We start from the raw sequence: 21,409 nt of genomic DNA on the forward strand, positions 1-21,409 counted from the left end.
GCTTCCTGGGCTATCTGTAATTAGGCTTTAGTGGCTCAATTCTGCAAGGCTACAACCTGGTCCTCTGTTCACACTTTTACAAAATTTTACCAGCTGATTTGTGTATTCTGCCAGTGGGAGCTGGTTAAGTTTTTTCATTCAGCCAGCTGGCTGAAGGAAGAAACCTGTACCATGTATGGGCAGCTTTAATCAGGGTAACATTACGCATAACATAGTCTCTATAAAAGACTATAACAAAGAGACAAGCAGAGAATCACTGCTTCAGTAAAACCATTCAGAAAACAGCTACTTATTATTATTATCGTCATAATCAACATAGTGAAGTCCAAGACAGTTGTGGTAACACAGGTGAACACCTGGAGGGAATCAAGGTCCAAGAACAAAGTGCTTCTCACCTGGCTAAAGATTACTTACCCAGTGACCTCAGACTCACTGAGTGTGGCCTCTCTGAGCTTCTTAGGGACAGGAGCTGAGGAACGTATACTCACTGGGAGTGTCCAGGAACCCAGGGAGCTTTGAGAAATTAAGTCAAAAGGGCCTGCTCATGTATCTTAACATGGTTAGTAAATGGGCACTCAACTGTCCGAATTCATTATATATTCACAACTTTCATCAAATTATTTTAAATTTTTTTCACTATATCATGATTCTGCTTTGCCATTGACAATTCTAGTTCACTGATTTTTTTTTTTAAAAAATGTCCTAAGCATTTGAGTATCAGCCTGTAATACCCTTTCATTGCCAGGCCATTTTCAGTTTTCAGCATTGTGACAGTTTGACTGATAAATACTCCGTCATGCAACACTGTACCCAAACTAGTTTTATATAATTTTTTGAGACAGGGCTTTCTTTTGGTGGTATTTAATAACCACCCACTGTGTTTTTAATTATCAAAAGAAAAAAAGACCAGAAATCTTGAATATACCTGCTTTCCTTACTTGCTGTTAAAATAAAAATGCCAGAAAAGGACATTCCCTCCCCCCCGAAATTACCCTTTTTGCGAAAGCAAACACTCTAAGGTGAACTCACTTTTTGTCATAATTCTTTGAAAAGTAAAAAACATGCTGGTACTGAGGGTGTTAACCACTTCCTGTCCGGACACTTTTACCCCCTTCCTGTCCAGGGCAATTTTCAGCTTTCAGCGCTATCACACTTTGAATGACACTTGCGCGGTCATGCAACACTGTACCCATATGAATTTTTTACCATTTTTTTAGACAGATAAAGCTTTATTTAAAAGTGTTTTTCTTATAAAATTTTGCAAATAAATAATATTTCATCATAAATCTTGGCCAAAATGTATTCCGTTATCTTTCTAGTAAAAAAAAATAAATAAGCCAAATTAGTTTATAACCAAAAATTATAATTTTTAAACATTTTCTTTACATTTTTATTTTATTTTTTTATATTATTCTTTGTTTTTTTTTACATACTGTCACCCTAGCAGTACAGTGTCACCATGGTGACACTGTACTACTTGTGGGGGTGATGAAGATTTTTTTTTTTTACACTGATTGCTTTTACACCCATATAGGATGTAAAAGCAATCATTTCTCTTTCCCTCTGTCTGCATTCTTGCAGCCATTGAGAACTACCGAGTGAGCTGTGATTGGTCACAACTTTTCACATGGTACAAGGCTGTTGTGAATAGCCTTGTACCATGTGACCTCTGTGATCATTCACAGATTTCACAGGTAGTAAGCAATGATGTCACAAGTGATATCTTGCTTACTACTTTGCATGTGATCACTGATTGGCCAATCAGTAATCACATGATCGGGACCTCGTACAGAGGTCCCGTCCGACGATCGGTGTTTCACTGTGTCCGGAGGACACAGCGGGCACCGGATCGCGGTGCTGCACGCTCCCGTTTATAAACAGCCACCCGACCCTGCAGTGCCACCGCCCAGCCATTTATATACAACGGCCGGACGGGAGGTGGTTAAACACAGAACTTGAGAATGGTGCACTAGATACATTAATGTACAACTGATACACAGCTGAAACTGCTGATTGATTAATTTAATGCCCATTTATAAGTACTGATCTCTCTCTTTCCCCTGTATTTCCATTATACCCCTGAAAATATTATGGTTGCTTTACACTTCCACCATTGAACTTTAAAATGACCAGCCTTATAACCATTATTTTCCAAGGAGAAGATGCACACTCCTCGTTGAATACAGCCTTTCAACAGTAAAGAACCTGAAGTCAACTGAGAATTCAGGTAAGTGAGATCTAAACTGAAACCATTCCTTCCTGTATTAGCTTTTCAAATGCTTATAACACTTACTACACCACTATTTACAGTTACCTAATAAAAACCTTGAGAATGACCTTACAATGGTATACCCATGTTTTAATTAAGTTAGCCAAATAAATCTTATCCTGGTCCTTTAAGTGTTTGAATATATTCTATAGAATGCATAGACCGGTATATTTGTGTACAGTCATGGCCGAAATTGTTGGCACCCTTGATATTTCTCCAGGAAATCATGTATTTCTCACGAAACGTATTGCATTAACACATGTTTTGCTATACACATGTTTATTCCCTTTGTATGTATTGGAACAAATATAAAACAGAGGCAGAAAAGCAAATATGACATAATGTCACACAAAACCCCAAAAATGGGCTGGACAAAAGTATTGGCACCCTTAACTTAATATTTGGTTGCACACCCTTTGGAAAACATAACTGAAATCAGTCGCTTCCTATAACCATCAATAAGCTTCTGACACCTCTCACCCGGAATTTTGGACCACTCTTCCTTTGCAAACAGCTCCAGGTCTCTCTTATTGGAAGGACACCTTTTCCCAACAGCAATTTTAAGATCTCTCCACAGGTGTTCAATGGGATTTAGATCTGGGCTCATTGCTGGCCACTTCAGAACTCTCCAGCGCTTCTTTGCCATCCATTTCTGAGTGCTTTTTGACGTATGTTTGGGGTCATTGTCCTGCTGGAAGACCCAGGATCTTGGACGCAAACCCAGCTTTCTGACACTGGGCCCTACAGTGCGACCCAAAATCCTTTGGTAATCCTCAGATTTCATGATGCCTTGCACACAGTCAAGGCACCCAGTGCCAGAGGCAGCAAAACAACCCCAAAACATCATTGAACCTCCACCATATTTTACCGTAGGTACTGTGTTTTGTTCTTTGTAGGCCTCATTCCGTTTTCGGTAAACAGTAGAATGATGTGCTTTACCGAAAAGCTCTATCTTGGTCTCATCTGTCCACAAGACGTTTTCCCAGAAGGCTTTTGGCTTACTCAAGTACATTTTGGCAAACTGTAGTCTTGCTTTTTTATGTCTCTGTGTCAGCAGTGGGGTCCTCCTGGGTCTCCTGCCATAGCGTTTCATTTCATTTAAATGTCGACGGATAGTTCGCGCTGACACTGATGCTCCCTGAGCCTGCAGGACAGCTTGAATGTCTTTGGAACATGTTTGGGGCTGCTTATCCACCATCCGGACTATTCTGCGTTGCAATCTTTCATCAATTTTCCTCATCCGTCCACGACCAGGGAGATTAGCTACAGTGCCATGGGTTGCAAACTTCTTGATAATGTTGCGCACTGTGGACAAAGGCAAATCTAGTTCTCTGGAGATGGACTTGTAACCTTGAGATTGTTGATATTTTGCCACAATTTTGGTTCTCAGGTCCTCAGACAGTTCTCGTCTCCTCTTTCTGTTGTCCATGCTTAGTGTGGCACAGGCAGACACACAATGCAAAGGTTAAGTGAACGTCTCTCCTTTTTATCTGCTTTCAGGTGTGATTTCTATATTGCCCACACCTGTTACTTGCCCCAGGTGAGTTTACAGGAGCATCACATGCTTGTAACATTCTTATTTATCCGCAGTTGTGAAAGGGTGCCAATACTTTTGTCCAGCCCATTTTTGGAGGTTTGTGTGACATTATGTCGAATTTGCTTTCTTTCCTCCCTTTTTTTGTTTTGTCCCAATACACACAAAGGGAATAAACATGTGTATAGCAAAACATGTGTTAATGCAATACGTTTCGTGAGAAATACATGATTTCCTGGAGAAATATCAAGGGTGCCAACAATTTCGGCCATGACTGTATTTAAGAAAGACAACTACTATATAAAATCTATTTCTGTTATACTGAAGCCTTGATGAAGGGGGGGGGGGCATATCCCTGAAACGTGTCATCTCTCAACTATTGGTAGATTCTTTATAGTGACAAATAGACATTATATCTGGACCAATCCCTGTTGGTTATAGCTCCCATCCTTTCACTTTACACAAGCTGACTTTACCAGGAACCCTGTTGGGCTACACAGGCCAACAGAGAGCTACCACATGATAACAATCATTTGATCTATTTTGGATCTCCACCAATCTTGAAGTCCAGTGCTTTGTTACCCTAAAACTGATAAGTTGAAAAACTTTCAAAATTACTCAAATAACACAAATCAAAGGGCAACTTTAATTTGACATGCCCGTTGGGGCTCAATTGGACAACAGAGAGTTGTCACATGACAGCAATCATTTCATTTACTGTATTTGGAATCTCCAGCAAGCTTAAAGTCCAGTGCTCTACTACCCTGATTCCAAAATGTGTTTGTTTACTCTAACTACAAAACTAATATTTGCTTGAATTATTCAAAAAACACAAATCACTTCAGTAACTTTTATTTGATATGCCCTTGTTTTGAACTATGTCCTTGCTTTAAACTGTACAGTTAAACAGCTAAATTGCAGTTGTAGAGATAAATCGAAAACCTTGCTTTTGCTGAGCAAACCTCACTTCCAATTGCACATATTTATACCTGTTTCAGTGACATAGCCACTGCAGATGCCAACAAAGGAAATTAACAATATATATTTCTATTGATTTACTGTATTGTTACAGGCCAGAAAAAATACCTACTGTCTCTTTTTAGAAGAATATTTAGTTTTTTTGTAAAACAATGTACATTTTATCGTCTTAGCATCTACTGTTGCTTTTACATTAAAACCCACTTTTCACCCTTCACCAAACATTCCCACAGTATGCATCAGTCAATCACAAGAATCTATTTACATATAGTGTTCTAGAGCAAATATATTTAGTTTATAGATATACAGTGCTCACCCCAACATATTTGTCAGAAAACCTTTACTTTCCTTAAAGAATCAACATTTTCTATGGGACACTAAAAAATACCCCACAAATGTGGGTCATTGATTGCAAAAAAGACTTGTTAATTTGAACACAAAAAAAGTATATTACCTAACAAATTAATTCAGGACCATGTTGCAAAAATACACCCCAATGAATGTGTTAGGAGCAAAGCTCAATTTTAGACAACAAAATCCTAATTAACAAGAATTCAACTACAGGTGAGTCTAATTATATATTAAACAGGTGTCCAGCAGACAGATGATTATAAATGGGTGTTACTTAACAAAGAAAACCCTTTCCCATTTCATACTGTCAGCAATGGCAGCACATGGAAAAGAAATGTCACAAGGCCTGAGAAAGAGAAAATAATTTCTTTACACAAGAAATGCGAAGGCTACAAGAAGATCAGCAAAGCTTTACTTATAAGTAAGAATACTGTAGCAAAAGTGATACAAAAATTTAACAAAGATGGAACTGCAACCATCTCACAGAGATGTCCAAGCCATCCACGGAAGTTAACATTTCAACAGGCGCGTCTTCTGATGAGAAGGGCTGAAGAAAATCACCATGCAATTTCACTGCAGTTAGCTAAAGAAGTAGAAAGCCAAACTGGGGTGATTGTTTCCCGTGACACAATATGGCATACACTGAAGAGGAGTGGCATGTATGGGTGTTGTCCTTGAAGGATGCCTCTCCTAAAGCCCATGCACAAAAAATCCTGCCTAGATTTTGCCAGGGCCCATGCTAAAAAAGAAGAATACAGGGACTCTGTACTCTGGAGTGATGAGACCAGGATAAAAGTTTTTGGAACTGATGGCTTCAAAACTGTATGGCATCGTGGAGTGAGCAGTACACAGAAAAATGCATGGTGCCTACAGTGAAACATGCTGGTGGCAGTGTCCTTCTGTGGGGCTGCATGAGTGCTGCTGGTGTCGAGGAGGTACATTGATGGTATCATTAATTCACAGATGTACTGCTCTATATTGAAAGAGAAGTGCAACCATCATTCCGTGCCCTTGGTCGATGTGCACTTTTCCAACTTGACAATGATCCATAACACACATTTAAGGCCATTGTTGCATTTCTGAAGAACACTGTGAAAGTGATTCAGTGGCCAAGCATGTCTTCTGATCTGAACCCAATCAAGCACACATGGGAAATTCTGAAGAGACAAATTGAGCATCACTCTCCATCCAGCATCCAGGCTCTAAAAGAGGTAGTTTTTGAAGAATGGAAAAAGATAGATATTGCAATATGTCTCCAACTTGTTCATTCCATGCCTAGAAGACTTGGTGCTCTCCTTACAAATCATGGTGGTCATACAAAATACTAGATGTAGTAGTTTTTGTTGTGGGATGTACTCATTGTTGCATCAACTAATTTGAGTAAAACTGAAGATTTTGTAATCAAAGTTACATTATTAACCTTACTTTCATGTAATGAGCTAAACAAATGTTCTGTAAAACTCAGTTTTGTCACAATTTTGGAAACTGTTCTTGTGTTCATTGAGATATTGATTAAAACCTTACCTTTCAAAAGCGGTGTACTCATTTATGCTGAGCACTGTCTGTGTGTGTGTGTGTGTATATATATATATATATATATATATATATATATATATATATATATATATATATAAATTTCTGTCTTCTGTGGTGTTCTGCCCATTCACTGCTCTACCTGTTTACTGCAGATTAACAAGATTGAAAGCAGATGTGACCATCTTTTTTCAGACATGTTGGCAATGTAGTCTGTTGATAATAGTGAATGGTGCAAGGCTTGGAATTGCTTGAGGAGGGCTTTGATGGTCAATACTTGGTAAATACAGTCGTGATGCAGAAAGGTTGTTTCAAAGGTGAAGTCCTATCTCTAGATAATGTTTTATTTTTGTAAAATCTGTAGATGGGGCAGAAAGGTCTCTGTTTAAGAATAGTGGCGGGAGCAAAGTCTGCAAAAAGCTGGAACAGGAGTTCAACTACCTCTCTCAAAGCTGGGAGTAGCTTGTCTTTCGTGTGAAAGAAGTGCATCTTCACAATTACATCCTTTAGAGAGCCTGAGCACAAAACGTCATCAGCACACTCAGCTGCATGGGAGTATGGGAACTGGATCACCCACAGTAGTAAATGTTGTGATGATCACAACTTTGCTACTGTGGGCAAGCCAGTTCCCATACCTCCATACAGCTAAGTGCCCTCATGACTTTTCATGCTTGTATTCTCCAGGACTCTGTGTATTGTTAGTGACACCAGCTTATCTGGAAAGCCTTTTCAACCTATAGGCTATCATTTCCCATGGACTATTCTTTACGATAGCCATTGAACTGTTATTACTGTGGGAAATGGGAAAAGTATGAGGGATAAAACATATCAGAAGCAACTTCAGGAAAGTAATATGTACAGTCTAGACTAAGAAAGGAAAGGGGAAACATGATTTAAACCTTTAAATACATCAAGGGGGTGAATAAGGTTCAAGAGGACAGGATTTTCAATATGAAACCAAGATCAAGAACACATGCACATAACCTCAAACTAACAGGAGGAAAGTTACTTCAAAGATGCTTAGGACAAACAAAAACATTAACAAAAACAAATAGAAACAAAAAAAAAAACCTATAACCCCCCAAAAAATGTATAAATTTAAAAAAGACATTCAATTAACTACTTTTTTTTTTTTTTCTGCCATCACTTTTCCATATTTTAATATTTTTACATTTGTATCATTGGGATATGTTTTAGTTCCCTGTCCAATCCACATCCATATTGGTTTGTCTCCCTTAGAGGGCCTGAGCATCTCTCTTGTTGGTCATGGTAGTGTGGAGGGGTTCCATTTTTGGTCTGTCTAGATTTGGAAGGAGCTCATGAAAGCAGGCTGCGTTTGTGCCCATCAAGCCTTCTACCATTTCCGGAAGGCCCCTGATCCTCTGGTTATCTCTCTGAGCCCTATTCTCAGCATCTTGCTGCTTTTTTCAAAATTATTGTAGTTCCTCTTACAGAGAGTATATTTAAACTGCCTGTCCTGTGAGGACCATCATGGAATTATCCCCCCTGTCCCCTAATGCAGAAATATGCTGGCCTTGTTTCTTTGATTTTATGCAATAGGTCAGTATATATCTTTTTGGAAGGCATTGTAATCTCTACTTGGATAATTTTTCTTAATCAGTCCAGTAAGTTATGGTGTAGTGGAAAATAAAGAGCTGGCCTATCAGGAAAAGAGTGAGTGTTTCTCAGAGGACTGAATAGAGTTCTCTGAATAAAAGAGCTCCACAGACTCATCATCACAAACAGGAGCGGTCACCATTTCGGTTGCTTTACACAAGGCTGTGGAAGATTACCGCACAGGGTTCAGGCTGTGCTTGGTTTTACCATACTAGCTTGACATGTCAGGCGGTGATGTAGGACTGAGGTGTTCAGGGGTTTATTGGTTCACCCAAGAAGTGCAGAACAGTATCAAATGCCACCGTTCTTGGCTGCTGTGCATATGTACCTCAATTTTCTGTTTATCTAGTTGGCAACAATGATGCAGTTTTAGAAGATTTTTACCAAATAAAATTGTTTGTTGACACATAATCTATTAAATAATAAGCTAAAGTAAAGCAACTGGAACATCACAGTTTGCTAATACTTATATTTATATCTATAAGCCTGATATTTTAACTAGCTGTAAATATCTGCAGGGCTGGAAAACCTGAGAAACAAAGTTCTTCTGCACTCCAGCCTTACACCTTTTTTGTTCTCTGCTCTCTAGTTTTTACTTCTCTACAAGATCTTCTGTTTAGCCCCATTTAAACTAGTAAACAAACTAGTGCAAACAGATAACACTCACTGCAAAGACCACCAATGTAAGCTTGGTGGATAAAAAGAAGGGTGTGACTTGCCAATATGAAAGCTCTATGGCAATTCTGAAGGGACAGGTCAGGCACATAAGGCACAGAGTAAACTTCAGGATTTTGTTTAGCTGTAAGGTCATTGTGCACTTGTTTATGTCATTGAAGTAAAGTGCAAAGTCTGCATTAACAGCTAATCACCATAGCTTCTTAATTCTTCTATGTAGGAATTTCAATCAATAGTAAACAATGAACTTACCAATTCGAATGGAGTGGGGGCTACCAGTGGACTCCATCAGAAACAACAAAAGAAGCACCAGAGGCGCCAGAACACGTAGCATTTTACACAAATCGTCATGAAGCCCTCTTGAAATGCGGGCATTCCATAAATGTCTGCAGAAAAAAAAAGCATATTTGAAACAGTACTAAAATATATGACTATAATGAGAAGAAAGCAGATTCATTCTGCTATTCACAGCAGTAAAGTGAAATGAAAATACCAAAGTTACCTGAAAGCAGTAGATTAAAATGAAGATTAAATTGCAGAAGAGTTTTCTAAATTATTATTAAATGACAATGTTTGACAATATATGCATACATGCAGTCTGTAAGGATATATTCCATCAGCTCATGTGTTTTCGCTTTTAGGCACATTCAGCTAGAAAATTGGTTTCAGTGTCTTTTTATTATGCTCAAAACATTTGGCGCTAGGCAACCCTGATTCCCTATGCAGGAGACTAACATGAAAGAGATGAATGTCTCAAAAAATGTGATACAATTTACAATTGAATAATCCACAAATAAATATAACCACAATGAATTAAACAAATAATCTTATGTTGTCAATATATTCATAGTATGCAAAAGGCTTTTGAAGAGATGCCTATTTCACATAGCTACAAAGTGATCAAATAGTGTACATTTTACTATTTTTATCAATTATAAAAATTCACAGCTTTCAAACCTAAAGACATTTTTTTTTAGTTATCATAGTTATATTTATATTTATGCTGAAACCTTACTGCCTCTGTGGTAATACAGAAAATCTCCATTTTGCACCTCTACGAATTCAGGCATTTAAAATGTAAAGGGATAATTCACCTTGGGAACATGTTACATTTTCAACCCTTATTTAGGGTGGGAAATGTAACATGTTCCAACTCCTGCCTCCTTTCCCCTTATGACAGCTGCTGTTAGAATTTAAAAACAGCACAGCCATGCGGGGCTCCACCCAAGCAACCACATCATTCATTCGCAGAGCTCTGTGAATGAACTAACTACATCTACCACTTGCCTTAGTGCCCAACAGCTTATAGTTCTCAATGAACTGCGAGGGCACTGGCAGGCTTCCTCATAGTTTATTCATTCTTCCTGCCATTAAGTAACTGTCTGCCCGTACAAGGTACGGGCAGACAGTTGTACTGAGTGTCTGCAGGAGCCTGGCATTGCACCCACAATCTGCTGATTGCAGAAGCAATGCCTTACAGGCTTCAGATTAAAAAAATAATAAATGCATATTTTTTACCTGAAAGAAGATGTACATTTATTATTTGCTTTGTAAAAGGTTAACTTATCCTTTAACCACTTGCCCTAAATGACAAGACATTTTTTGCTATTTGGCAATGCACTATTTCAACGGGTAATTACGCAGTCATGCAATGCTGTACCCAAACAAAATTTATGTCCTTTTTTCACACTAATAGAGCTTTCTTTTGGTGGTATTTGATCACCAATGAGTTTTTTATTTTTTGTGATAAAAACAAAAAAAGAGTGAACATTTTGAAAAAAAATTATATTTTTTACTTTCAGTTATAAAAAATATATAGTAAACTAGAAATATAAAATATCATTTTTTTTGTAATGCCCATGTTAAGGGTTAGGCCCAAAAAAGTATTTAATTCAGAAACTGTGATAGGTTTCCATGTGAATTGTCTGGCAAGAGCTGAATTTGGGTGGGCGGTGATGTATTGTGCTTATAAATTGCTTTGGCCCACAATCAATTAATACAAATCTTCCGTGAAAAACAGTGGATGGGCTAAATGCTAGTGTTGGCAGCGAACAGGGCTAATCCTGCTATCACTGCATTTTTGGGCACTCTATACAAAGGAGGCACTAGTATAGTTCTGTTCATGATCAATATCTTGATCTGTACAGATACTACACTAAGGCGGTGATCAGTGACCTATGGCGTGAATGCGATAGTGTGCAGGCAATCTAACGCTAGCTGACCCCGGCTGGGAGGAGCACTAACTGAACCTGATGCTATCTGATGTCGCTAGTGGCAGTAAGCCAGTGATCAGTGAAAAATTCTATATACTGACACTGTAGTAATGACACTGGCTGGGTGACAGGGTGGTCAAAGGGTTAATAGGGGTTGTCAAAGAGTTCAATGTGCTAATCTAACGTGTGCTTGTAAAATTTAGTGCTTTTACTAAGTGCCATGTTCGTTCTTCTCTCCCTGAACAGCATAGGGGTCAGTGGGGGCACATGTAAGATTATGTCGCTTTGCCCAGAGCCGCCACATGCCCACACATTGTTGGCAGGCGGGAGGCAAGTAGTTAAAAAAAAATTTTAAATGACAAATTTTTTACAATAATTTATTTTTTTAACTTTTTTTTTTATACTTTTTTAAAATACTTTCATCAGAGTAATGCAATGTTACCATAGTGACATTGTACTACTCTGGGGGGTGATCAGGTATTTTTTTTTCTACACTTTGCATTGCAGGACCAATGATCACTTTGAACTGTCATGAATATGTTAAGTTCATAACAGTTCATTATAATAGTGATCTGTGATTAGCTCCAGCTGGTCACATGGCACAGGGTGCTGTGATTGGCCACATGTGTCATGTGAGAGCTGTGAACCAATCACAGCTCAGCAGGAGCAGAAAAAAAGCTTTCATGAATCAGATTGATTCATAAAATGTTTTTTGTCATTGTGATCATGTGATCACACAGCGATCACGTGATCACCGGGTCCAGATTACCGGGATTCTCATTCTGCTGTGTCCAGTGGATACGCAGCGCCCCCTGTGTTGACAAAGACCAGCAACGTACGAGTACGTCACTGGTCCTGTAGCTGCCGCTCATCCGCAGTACATTGCGGTCGAGCGGCCTGAAAGTGGTTAAAGCAAAGTAAATACTCCTGCGTTGTTATTCTGTTATACGGGCTTCTGGTGGAAATTATAAGTGGTAGATTCAACATACATTATACAGGAATGGTCCTCTGTTATCAACATTGAATAACACTATATTAAACATTTTCTGTAAAAAAAAAGACAAACACAACCGATTAGGCTCAAAAATGGTGTAGAGTTTGTATATATATATATATATATATATATACACACAACTATATTGCCAAATGTATTGAGGGTATTGAGTCGAGTGGTGGAGTGCTTTACACCACTGCATCCGATGCTTTGCATTGCACTTGGTGATGTAAGGCTTGGATGCAGCTGCTCGGCCATGGAAACCCATTCCATGAAGCTCTGTATGCTCTGTTGTTCTAATCTGAAGGCCACACAAAGTTTGGAGGTCTTTAGCTATTGACTGTGCAGACAGCGGCTTCTGCGCACTGTGACCCTGCTGTGTCATTTTACGTGGCCTACCACGTCGTGGCTGAGTTACTGCTGTTCCCAGTTGCTTCCACTTTGTTATAATACCACTAGCAGCTGACTGTGGAATATTTAGTAGCTAGGAAATTTCACAGATGAACTTATTGCACAAGTGGCAACCTATCACGGTACCGTGCTTGAATTCAATGAGCTCCAGAGAGCGACCCGTTCTTTCACAAATGTTTGTAGAAGCAGTCTGCATGCCTACGTGCTTGATTTTATACACCTGTGGCCATGGAGGTGATTGGAACACCTGAATCCAATGATTTGGTGAGGTGTCCCAATACTGTTGGCAATATAGTGTATATACAGTGGGTAAAATAAGTATTGAACATGTCACCATTTTTATCAGTAGATAAATTTCTAAAGGTGCTATTGAAATGAAATGTAAACCACATGTCGGTAACAACCCATGTAATCCGTACATACAAAGAAACCAAAACAAATACGTTATGTGTAATTAAATGGAATAATACAGGGAGAAAGTATTGAACACATGAAAGAGAGGTGCAAAAAGGCATGGAAAGCCAAGACACCAGCTGAAATCTATCAGTAATTAGAAAGCAATCCTGTCCCGTCAGTGCAAATTAATCAGCTGGTTCAGTTTCAACTGATGGCCTTTAAAAAGGTGTCTCATTACCATGGCATCACACAAGAAACACCTCATGATAGATAAAAGCAAAGAGCTCTCCCAAGACCTTTGCAACCTTACTGTTGCAAAACATACTGATGGCATTGGTTACAGATTTCTAAACTTCTGAATGTTCCAGTGAGCACTGTTGGGGCCATAATCCAGAAGTGGAAAAACCATAATTTCACCCTAAACCGGCCACAACCAGGTGCTCCTTGCAAGATTTCTGATGGAGGAGTTAAAAGAATTATCAGAAGGGTAGTCCAAGAGCCATGGACCACTTGTGGAGAGCTTCAGAAAGACCTGGAATTAGCAGGTATAATTGTTTAAAACAAAAAAAAATAAGTAATGCACTCAACCACCATGGCCTGTATGCACACTCACCACGCAACTCCATTGCTAAAGAAAAAGCATGTTGAAAGTTTGCTGCACAACATTTAAACAAGCCTGTGAAAAACTGGAAGCATGGAAGCATATAGTCTGGTCAGATGAGACAAAAATTTAACTCGTTGGATGCCATAATACACACCATGTTTAATGGTCAAATGGCACTGCACATCACCTCAAAAACACAGTACCAACAGTGAAGTTTGGAGGTGGGCACATCTGCAAAATCTGCTGCCATCTACCAGGATGATGAAGATGAAATGAGGGTGGACATTTCATCAAGACAATGATCTCAAACACAAAGCCAATAGAAAATCTATGGAAAGAACTAAAGATCAGAGTTCATAGAAGAGGCCACAGAACCTTCAATATTTGAAGACTGTGTAGAAGAATGAGCCAAAATGACACCTGAGCAATGCATGCGACTAGTTTCTCCATACAGGAGGTGTCTAAAAGATGTCATTATCAACAAAGGATTTTGTATGAAGTATGAAATAAATTTCAATTAGTGTGTTCTATACTTTTTCCCTGTGTTAATCCATTTTATTACACATAACCTAATGTCTGAACTTACTTGTTTTGGTTTCTTTGTATGTATGGTTTGCATGGGTTGTTACCGATGTGGTGAAAATGTCATGTCAATGGCACCTTTAGAAATATATTTACTGAGAAAAACAGTGATGTGTTCAATACTTATTTTACCCGCTACATATACAGTTCCTTGAAAAAGTATTCATACCCCTTGCAATTTTACACATTTTGTCATGTTACAACCAACAACATAAATGTATTTTATTGGGATTTTATGTGACAGACCAACACAAAGTGGCACATATTGTGAAGTGGATGGAAAATGATAAATGGTTTTCAAAATTTGTTACAAATAAATATCACAAAAGTGTGGTGTACATTTGTATTCAGACCCCTTTACTCTGATACCCCTAACTAAAATCTAGTGCAGTGGTTCTTAACCTTGTTGGAGGTACTGAACCCCACCAGTTTCATATGCGCATTCACCGAACCCTTCTTAATTGGAAAAATAAAATATGATTTTTAAAATTCAAAACATAGGTATATATTTAGGTATATATTTATACATAGGTGCACAAAATGAACAAAACCGTTAAGAACAAAACCATTAAAACATGATTTTCACACAAAAACAAAAACATAATAATGAATATTTACTGCACGAATCATATGAGTCCGGTGTGGGTCTTCACCTCCGCCGAACCCACGAGACTGACTCACCGAACCCCTGGGGTTCGATCGAACCCAGGTTAAGAACCACTGATCTAGTGGAACCAATTATTTATTTATTTCAGGTACTTATATAGCGCAGTCAATTTTACGCAGCGCTTTACACATATATATTGTACATTCACATCAGTCCCTAACCCTCAAGGGGTGTACAATCTAAGGTCCCTAACTTACATTCATACATACACATATTAGGGCCAATTTAAACAGGATCCAATTAACCTACCAGCATGTCTTTGGAGTGTAGGAGGAAACCGGAGTACCCGGAGGAAACCCACGCAGGCATAGGGAGAACATGCAAACTCCAGGCAGCTGGTGCCATGGCTGGGATTCGAACCAATGACCCTAGTACTGCCAGGCGGAAGTGCTAACCATTTAGCCACTGTGCTGCCTTCTGAAGTCAACTAATAAGTAAATAGAGTCCACCTGTGTGTAGTTTAATCTCAGCAATAAATACGGCTGTTCTGTGAAGCTCTCAGGGGTTTGTAGAGAACATTAGTGAACAAACAGCATCATGAAGGCCAAGGAACATACCAGGCAGGTCAAGGATAAAGTTGTGGAGGCATTTAAAGCAGGGTTAGGTTATAAAAGATAACTCAAGCTTTGAACATCTCACAGAGCACTGCTCAATCCATCATCTAAAAATGGCACAACTGCAAACCAACCAAGACATGGCCGCCCACCTAAACTGACAGGCCGGGCAAGGAGAGCATTAATCAGAGAAGCAGCCAAGAGACCCATGGTAACTCTGGAGGAGCTGCAGAGATCAACAGCTCAGGTGGGAGAATCTGTCCACAGGACAACTATTAGTCGTGCACTCCATTATAGAATAGTGGCAAGAAGAAAGCCATTGTTTAAAGAAATCCATAAGAAGTCCTGTTTGCAGTTTGCAAGAAGCCATGTGGGGGGACAGAAAACATGTGGAAGAAGGTGCTCTGGTTAGATGAAACCAAAATTGAAGTTTTTGGCCTAAAAGCAAAACGCAATGTGTGGCAGAAAACTAACACTGCACATCACTCTGAACAAACGATCCCCACTGTGAAACATGGTGGTGGCAGCATCGTGTTGTGGGGATGCTTTTCTTCAGCAAGGACAGGGAAGCTGGTCAGAGTTGATGGGAAGATGGATGGAGCCAAATACAGGGCAATCTTAGAAGAAACCCTGTTAGTCTGCAAAAAAGACTGGGGCCTAGGTTCACCTTGCAGCAGGACAATGACCCTAAACATACAGCCAGAGCTACAATAGAATGGTTTAGATCAAAGCATTTTTATGTGTTAGAATGTCACAGTCAAAGTCCAGACCTAAATCCAATTGTGAATCTGTGGCAAGACTTTAAAATTGCTGTTCACAAATGCTCTCCATCCAATCTGACAGAGCTTAAGCTATTTTGCAAAGAAGAATGGGCAAAAATTTCACTCTCTAGATGTGCAAATCTGGTAGATACACACCCAAAAAAGACTTGCAGCTGTAATTGCGGTGAAAGGTGGTTCTACAAAGTATTGACTCAGGGGGGCTGAATACAAATGCACGCCACACTTTTCAGATATGTATTTGTAAAAATATTTGAAAACCATTTATCATTTTCCTTCCACTTCACAATTATGTGCCACTTTATGTTGGTCTATCACATAAAATCCCAATAAAATACATTAACGTTTTGGGTTGTAACATGAAAAAATGTGGAAAATTTCAAGGGATATGAATACTTTTTCAAGGCACTGTATATACAGAGTATATGGGTTGATTTGCTAAAACTGGACAGTAAAAAATTTGTTGCAGCTCTTCATAGAAACCGATCAGCTTCTAGGTTTTATTGTCAAAGTTTAATTGAACAAACTGAAGTTAAAAGCTGATTGGCTACTATGCACAGCTGCACCGAATTTTGCACTCTGCAGTTTTAGTAACTCGACCCCATAGTGTCATAGAGTCCATTGTATGAAACCATTAGGCAAATTCATAATTTTACCATGGTTTCAATCTTTTCTGCCACAATATTTTGCAGGGTAGTCCAATTATGTACAATACATCCAAAATCTGTTCCATTATTAAAATATGTTTGAGATGGGGTGTGTCCAAGATGGCGACTAAAGCGGCCTCATAATCCGGAGCTCCGGCACCTTGGCTTTAAATCCGCAGTGGACCCTAGCAGGACACCGGAGACATCTGCAGCATCCCCTGCATCTAGGAGAGGGGCTCCGGGCTGTATTGCCCCTCTCCGCAGCAACGGACATCCGCGGCCTGGTGCGGCCGCATAGCCTGGAGCTCCGGCGCCTCGGCACTAAATCCGCCATCATCTGGGCAGCGGTGTATCCTTGCTGGGCATCGGAGGTACCTTCAGCATCCCCTGCATCTGGGAGAGGGGAGCTGTGCTTTATTTCCCCTCTCCACGGCAACAGACGTCTACGGGGGCGGACAGGTGCTGATCATCAGGTCCCCCTCCAGTGATCCGGGGACTGTAGCTCCTCCCTCTGTGAACACGGCCCCCGCTGGGCCTGGAGGCCTGCTGTGGCCTACATACTGCTGCCAGTGAGGTACCTGGGCTCCCTACACCTGTCCTGGAGGACCCTAGAGCCAGCCTACAGGGAATTCTGTGCTGCACAGACCCCTTGGCCCTGTCAGACCCTGTGGTGGGAGTTGGAGCCAGCATCTGGGTCTTTGGCCTTATGAATGGTGCCTACCACAGCTTATGTCCACTCTGCATCTCCACGCTTTGAGAATCATTTTTACAATATAAAGATTTCACTGATAAGCCTGATCGCATCTATGTAACTATAACCTTACACCTGTTTCGGGCATTATAGGTCCCCTGGGGTTATTATCTTCCTTGGCTATCCAATTTTCAGTTGATCACCCCCAGGAGACTTCCTGTATGCCATCAACCAAGAAAAAAAAGTAGGGGAAAAGCTCAAAAGTCCCTTAGACATATCTACTTAAAACACACTAGATTTGCAGCATGTCTCAAGATAATACAGAACGAGCATTCCCATCCGGTCCCACACAGGATACTGCAGCTAATCCATTAGCTCAGGACAGTGAATATGCACAGCAGCTTACAAAGGGGGACTTGGAATCTTGTTTGGAAACTATGTACACCAAGTTAGCCACTAAATTCCAAACAGAACTCCACAAGAGCACAAATGTTCTCTCTCAGGAAATAGCCGCATTGGGCTCCAGAACCGATTGCTTATAGACCAAACATGATGAACTCAGCCTAGCTTATGGTGAGCTTTCCAGAGATCACGATCATTTACAGATGGCCTTTGCACAATTGCAGGCACAGGTTGAGGATCTTGACAATCGCAACCGCAGGAATAATTTGCGAATCAGGGGAGTCCCGGAGTCTGTGAATGACCTTTCACAAGCCATAACCAAGCTATTCAAGTCTCTCCTTCCAGACCATGAACCTAGGTCCTTTGCTTGTGACCACATCCATAGAGCCCTGCGCCCAAAACCTCCTAATGATAAACCGCCTAGGGACATTGTTCTGTGTATGAAGGATTTCCTGACCAAAGAAGACATACTCAGAGCTGCTCGCAATACCCCAATGATCACCTTTGAAGGTTCGGTTTTACAAATATTTCCAGATGTTTCTCCGGCTACGTAAGAGAAACATAGAAAAATGAAGGAAATCACAATTGCCCTTTTCTCAGCTCATATCCACTATAAATGGGGCTTTCCCTTTAAGCTGATAGTTCCTCATAATGGGAGCACATACATAGCCACATCCCTTCCCGAAGGCTGAGAAATCCTGGCCAAACTGGGCCTGGCAGATGCCCCATCACCTCAATGTCCACCTTCCACCCCTCGGGTTTCTCCCATTTGGCATACTCCATCTCCATGAAGGGATAAAAGGAGAGTCAGACAGGAACCGGGATGACAAGACCTTGCTCATTTGCATATTACACACTGTTTTGATGGTCTTTTGTAGGATGCTGCAAAATGTTACATGTTCATATATCATTACTTTTGATATATTATTTAGTTACTTGGACGTGCAAAAACCCAGCATGGGTCTTTGGACCCTCATTTTGCCGCCTGTATGCTCATAGAAATCTTTGACACGTGACCAGGGGCGGACTGACCATTTGGAAACTCGGACACTGCCCGAGGGCCTGGGGTTAGTAGGAGGCCCCATGAGATCCCCCTGGTACCTTTTTCATAGGCTTTTTTGAGTTTGGCCAAGGACACAGGGGCCCCATGATCCCCTATTGCCCGGGGGGCCCCATGAGTTGTCAGTCAGCCCCTGCACGTGACCCCACCCTGCCATCTTGCATGGCCGGAAATGTCGCTGCCCTGACGAGCGGTGACAGCTCCGCTTCTTGTGGTTTAAGGTGGCGGAGTTTGGGCCCGTTTGGCCCTTTGATGATAAGGTTTTCTGTCTTTTCAGGGAAGGCAGTTAGCCCACCTGATCCACAGTTTATTGTGATTGCTTTAGTTGTAGGGGCTCTTAAGGCCCCAATTCTATTGCTTTATGTTTTTGTTTTTTTGACAGTTTTGGTACATGATATTACTCATATACAAAGTTGTGGACGTCCCAGCAGCTATATTGGGACTTGGATGCTCCATAAACTGACTTTGACAGATTTCACTTTCTATGATGTAGTTCCAGATATTCCACTAACTAGACAAACTATTGTTGACTGACACTATTTTCTTTTACCATTTTCATAGATCTTACAGACAGGGGTTTTACACCTTACACTCTAATAAAAGCAGAGAGATGGCAATTTTTTTACAAAACTCATTCACCTTCGATATTCAACATGTATATCGTGACCCTGAGAGCAGATTTATCATTATTAAAGGCACACTTTCTGGTCGTGAACTCACGATCGCGAATGTTTATGCACCAAATTCGGCTCAGACTTCCTTCTTTTCTCACTTTTTCACAGTTCTTGATAGGTTTCTTTCCTCTCATTTACTAGTGGGAGGGGATTTCAATCTGGTAGCTAACGCCCTTTTGGACAGAAGTTCATCCTCACCATCTTCCCAGGCCGTCCCAAAATCCCTTACTAAAAAATTGGAAACACTACAACACTTCAGACTCCTGGAGGGCACGCAATGTAGAAGCCAAAGATTACTCATTTTACTCCCACCCACATGACTCTTATGCTAGATTAGATAATATCTATTGTTCCCCTATTCTGCTAGCCAACTCTAGGAAGGCATGTATTCATTTAAGTCCCTGGTCAGATCATAATATAATGGCATTGTCTATTAACCCGTGCGATTAGCACAATAAGACCTTCCACAGCACCGGACCCTGATGGGTTTACGACTAGCTATTATAAACATTTTGCTACTACACTCGCTCTTTTTTTGCTGTCGTTATTCAATCATGTCTTACAGGGCGGCAGGTTCCCTGAGGAGATGCTGTTGGTTAATATGTCTCTTTTGCCTAAACCCTTAAAAGACCACCATCTCCCTCAAAACTATAGACCAATTTCATTGGTCTTACACCCACGCCCTATTCCTGGCGTCTTAATGACTCTATGCTCTATGATATTAATTCCCGCCAAGAACTAGTTACATCTATTCAGGAATACTTTCAGCTAAACACAATTTATCTCCCCGGCTACTTTGTAGATGGCCCATAAGACGGTCATGCGAGGCCGCCTCATTTCTATGGCCTCAACTAGGAATAGGGAACGGTGGAAACAAATTCAGAAACTTACTTAAGAATTAGAAACATATTATAGAGCTCATATTGGCAATCCATCTCTTTTGAACAAAACAATGATAACGCAAAAGCGTTTAGAACTGAATACTTTATTATCCTAGAAAACTGAAAAAGCCCTACATTGGGCGAAAGCCTCTTTTCTGTTACATAGCAACTCAGCGTCTATTATGTTTGCACGGAAAGTAAACCATTCTATACGACCCCCACATATCTATAAATTACAAACTAAAACCAATAGCGTCTCCTCTTTGCCTCATGAAGTCCTGGGTATTTTTGAAAAATTTTACTCTACCCTATTAGCTCCCCCACAATTATCTTCTGCTCCCCTAAACGGCTTTTGGCTTAATTCTATCCCCCTCCCTACTCTCACACCTTCTCAAGTATCCTCCCTTAATGCCCCATGTACATTAGAGGAAATAACCCGTGCGATTAGCGCACTAAGAACTTCCACAGCACGGGACCCTGATCGGTTTATGACTAGCTATTATAAACATTTTGCTACTACACTCGCTCCTTTTTTGCTGTCGTTATTCAATCATGTCTTGCAGGGCAGCAGGTTCCTTGAGGAGATGCTGTTGGCTAATATGTCTCTTTTGCCTAAACCCTTAAAAGACCACCATTTCCCTCAAAACTATAAACCAATTTCGGTAATGAACAATGATCTGAAATTTTTCAGCCGTATTCTGGCAGATAGGTTGGCCTCTATTATACCCACTTTGGTCTCACGGGACCAATCGGGATTTATTCCAGACAGATTTATCACAGACAACAGTCGCCTCACGCTAAATGTTATACAGGATGCCAATTTGCACTCCAAGGAAGTTTTATTACTGAGCCTGGACATCAACAAGGCCTTTGATAGTGTCCTCTGGCCCTATCTGT

At 40.3% G+C, this 21,409-nt stretch overlaps 1 protein-coding gene across 6 annotated transcripts in view; it reads right to left on the reverse strand.

Moving 5' to 3' along the window:
* GRIK4 (glutamate ionotropic receptor kainate type subunit 4) overlaps positions 1–21,409 on the reverse strand; it is a 475,013-nt gene that overhangs the window by 245,401 nt on the left and 208,203 nt on the right. For all 6 annotated transcript variants that reach the window (XM_089678554.1, XM_089678550.1, XM_089678553.1 and 3 more), the window contains one exon: positions 9,210–9,343. In XM_089678554.1, coding sequence (XP_089534680.1) covers positions 9,210–9,291 — 82 coding nt within the window. In that variant the 5' untranslated portion in view covers positions 9,292–9,343. The remainder of the gene's footprint in view (positions 1–9,209; positions 9,344–21,409) is intronic.

This window comes from Staurois parvus, unplaced genomic scaffold (genome assembly GCF_062004578.1).
Source record: "Staurois parvus isolate SC_StPar_1 unplaced genomic scaffold, SC_StPar_1.0 ptg000207l, whole genome shotgun sequence".
Lineage (NCBI taxonomy): Eukaryota > Metazoa > Chordata > Amphibia > Anura > Ranidae > Staurois > Staurois parvus.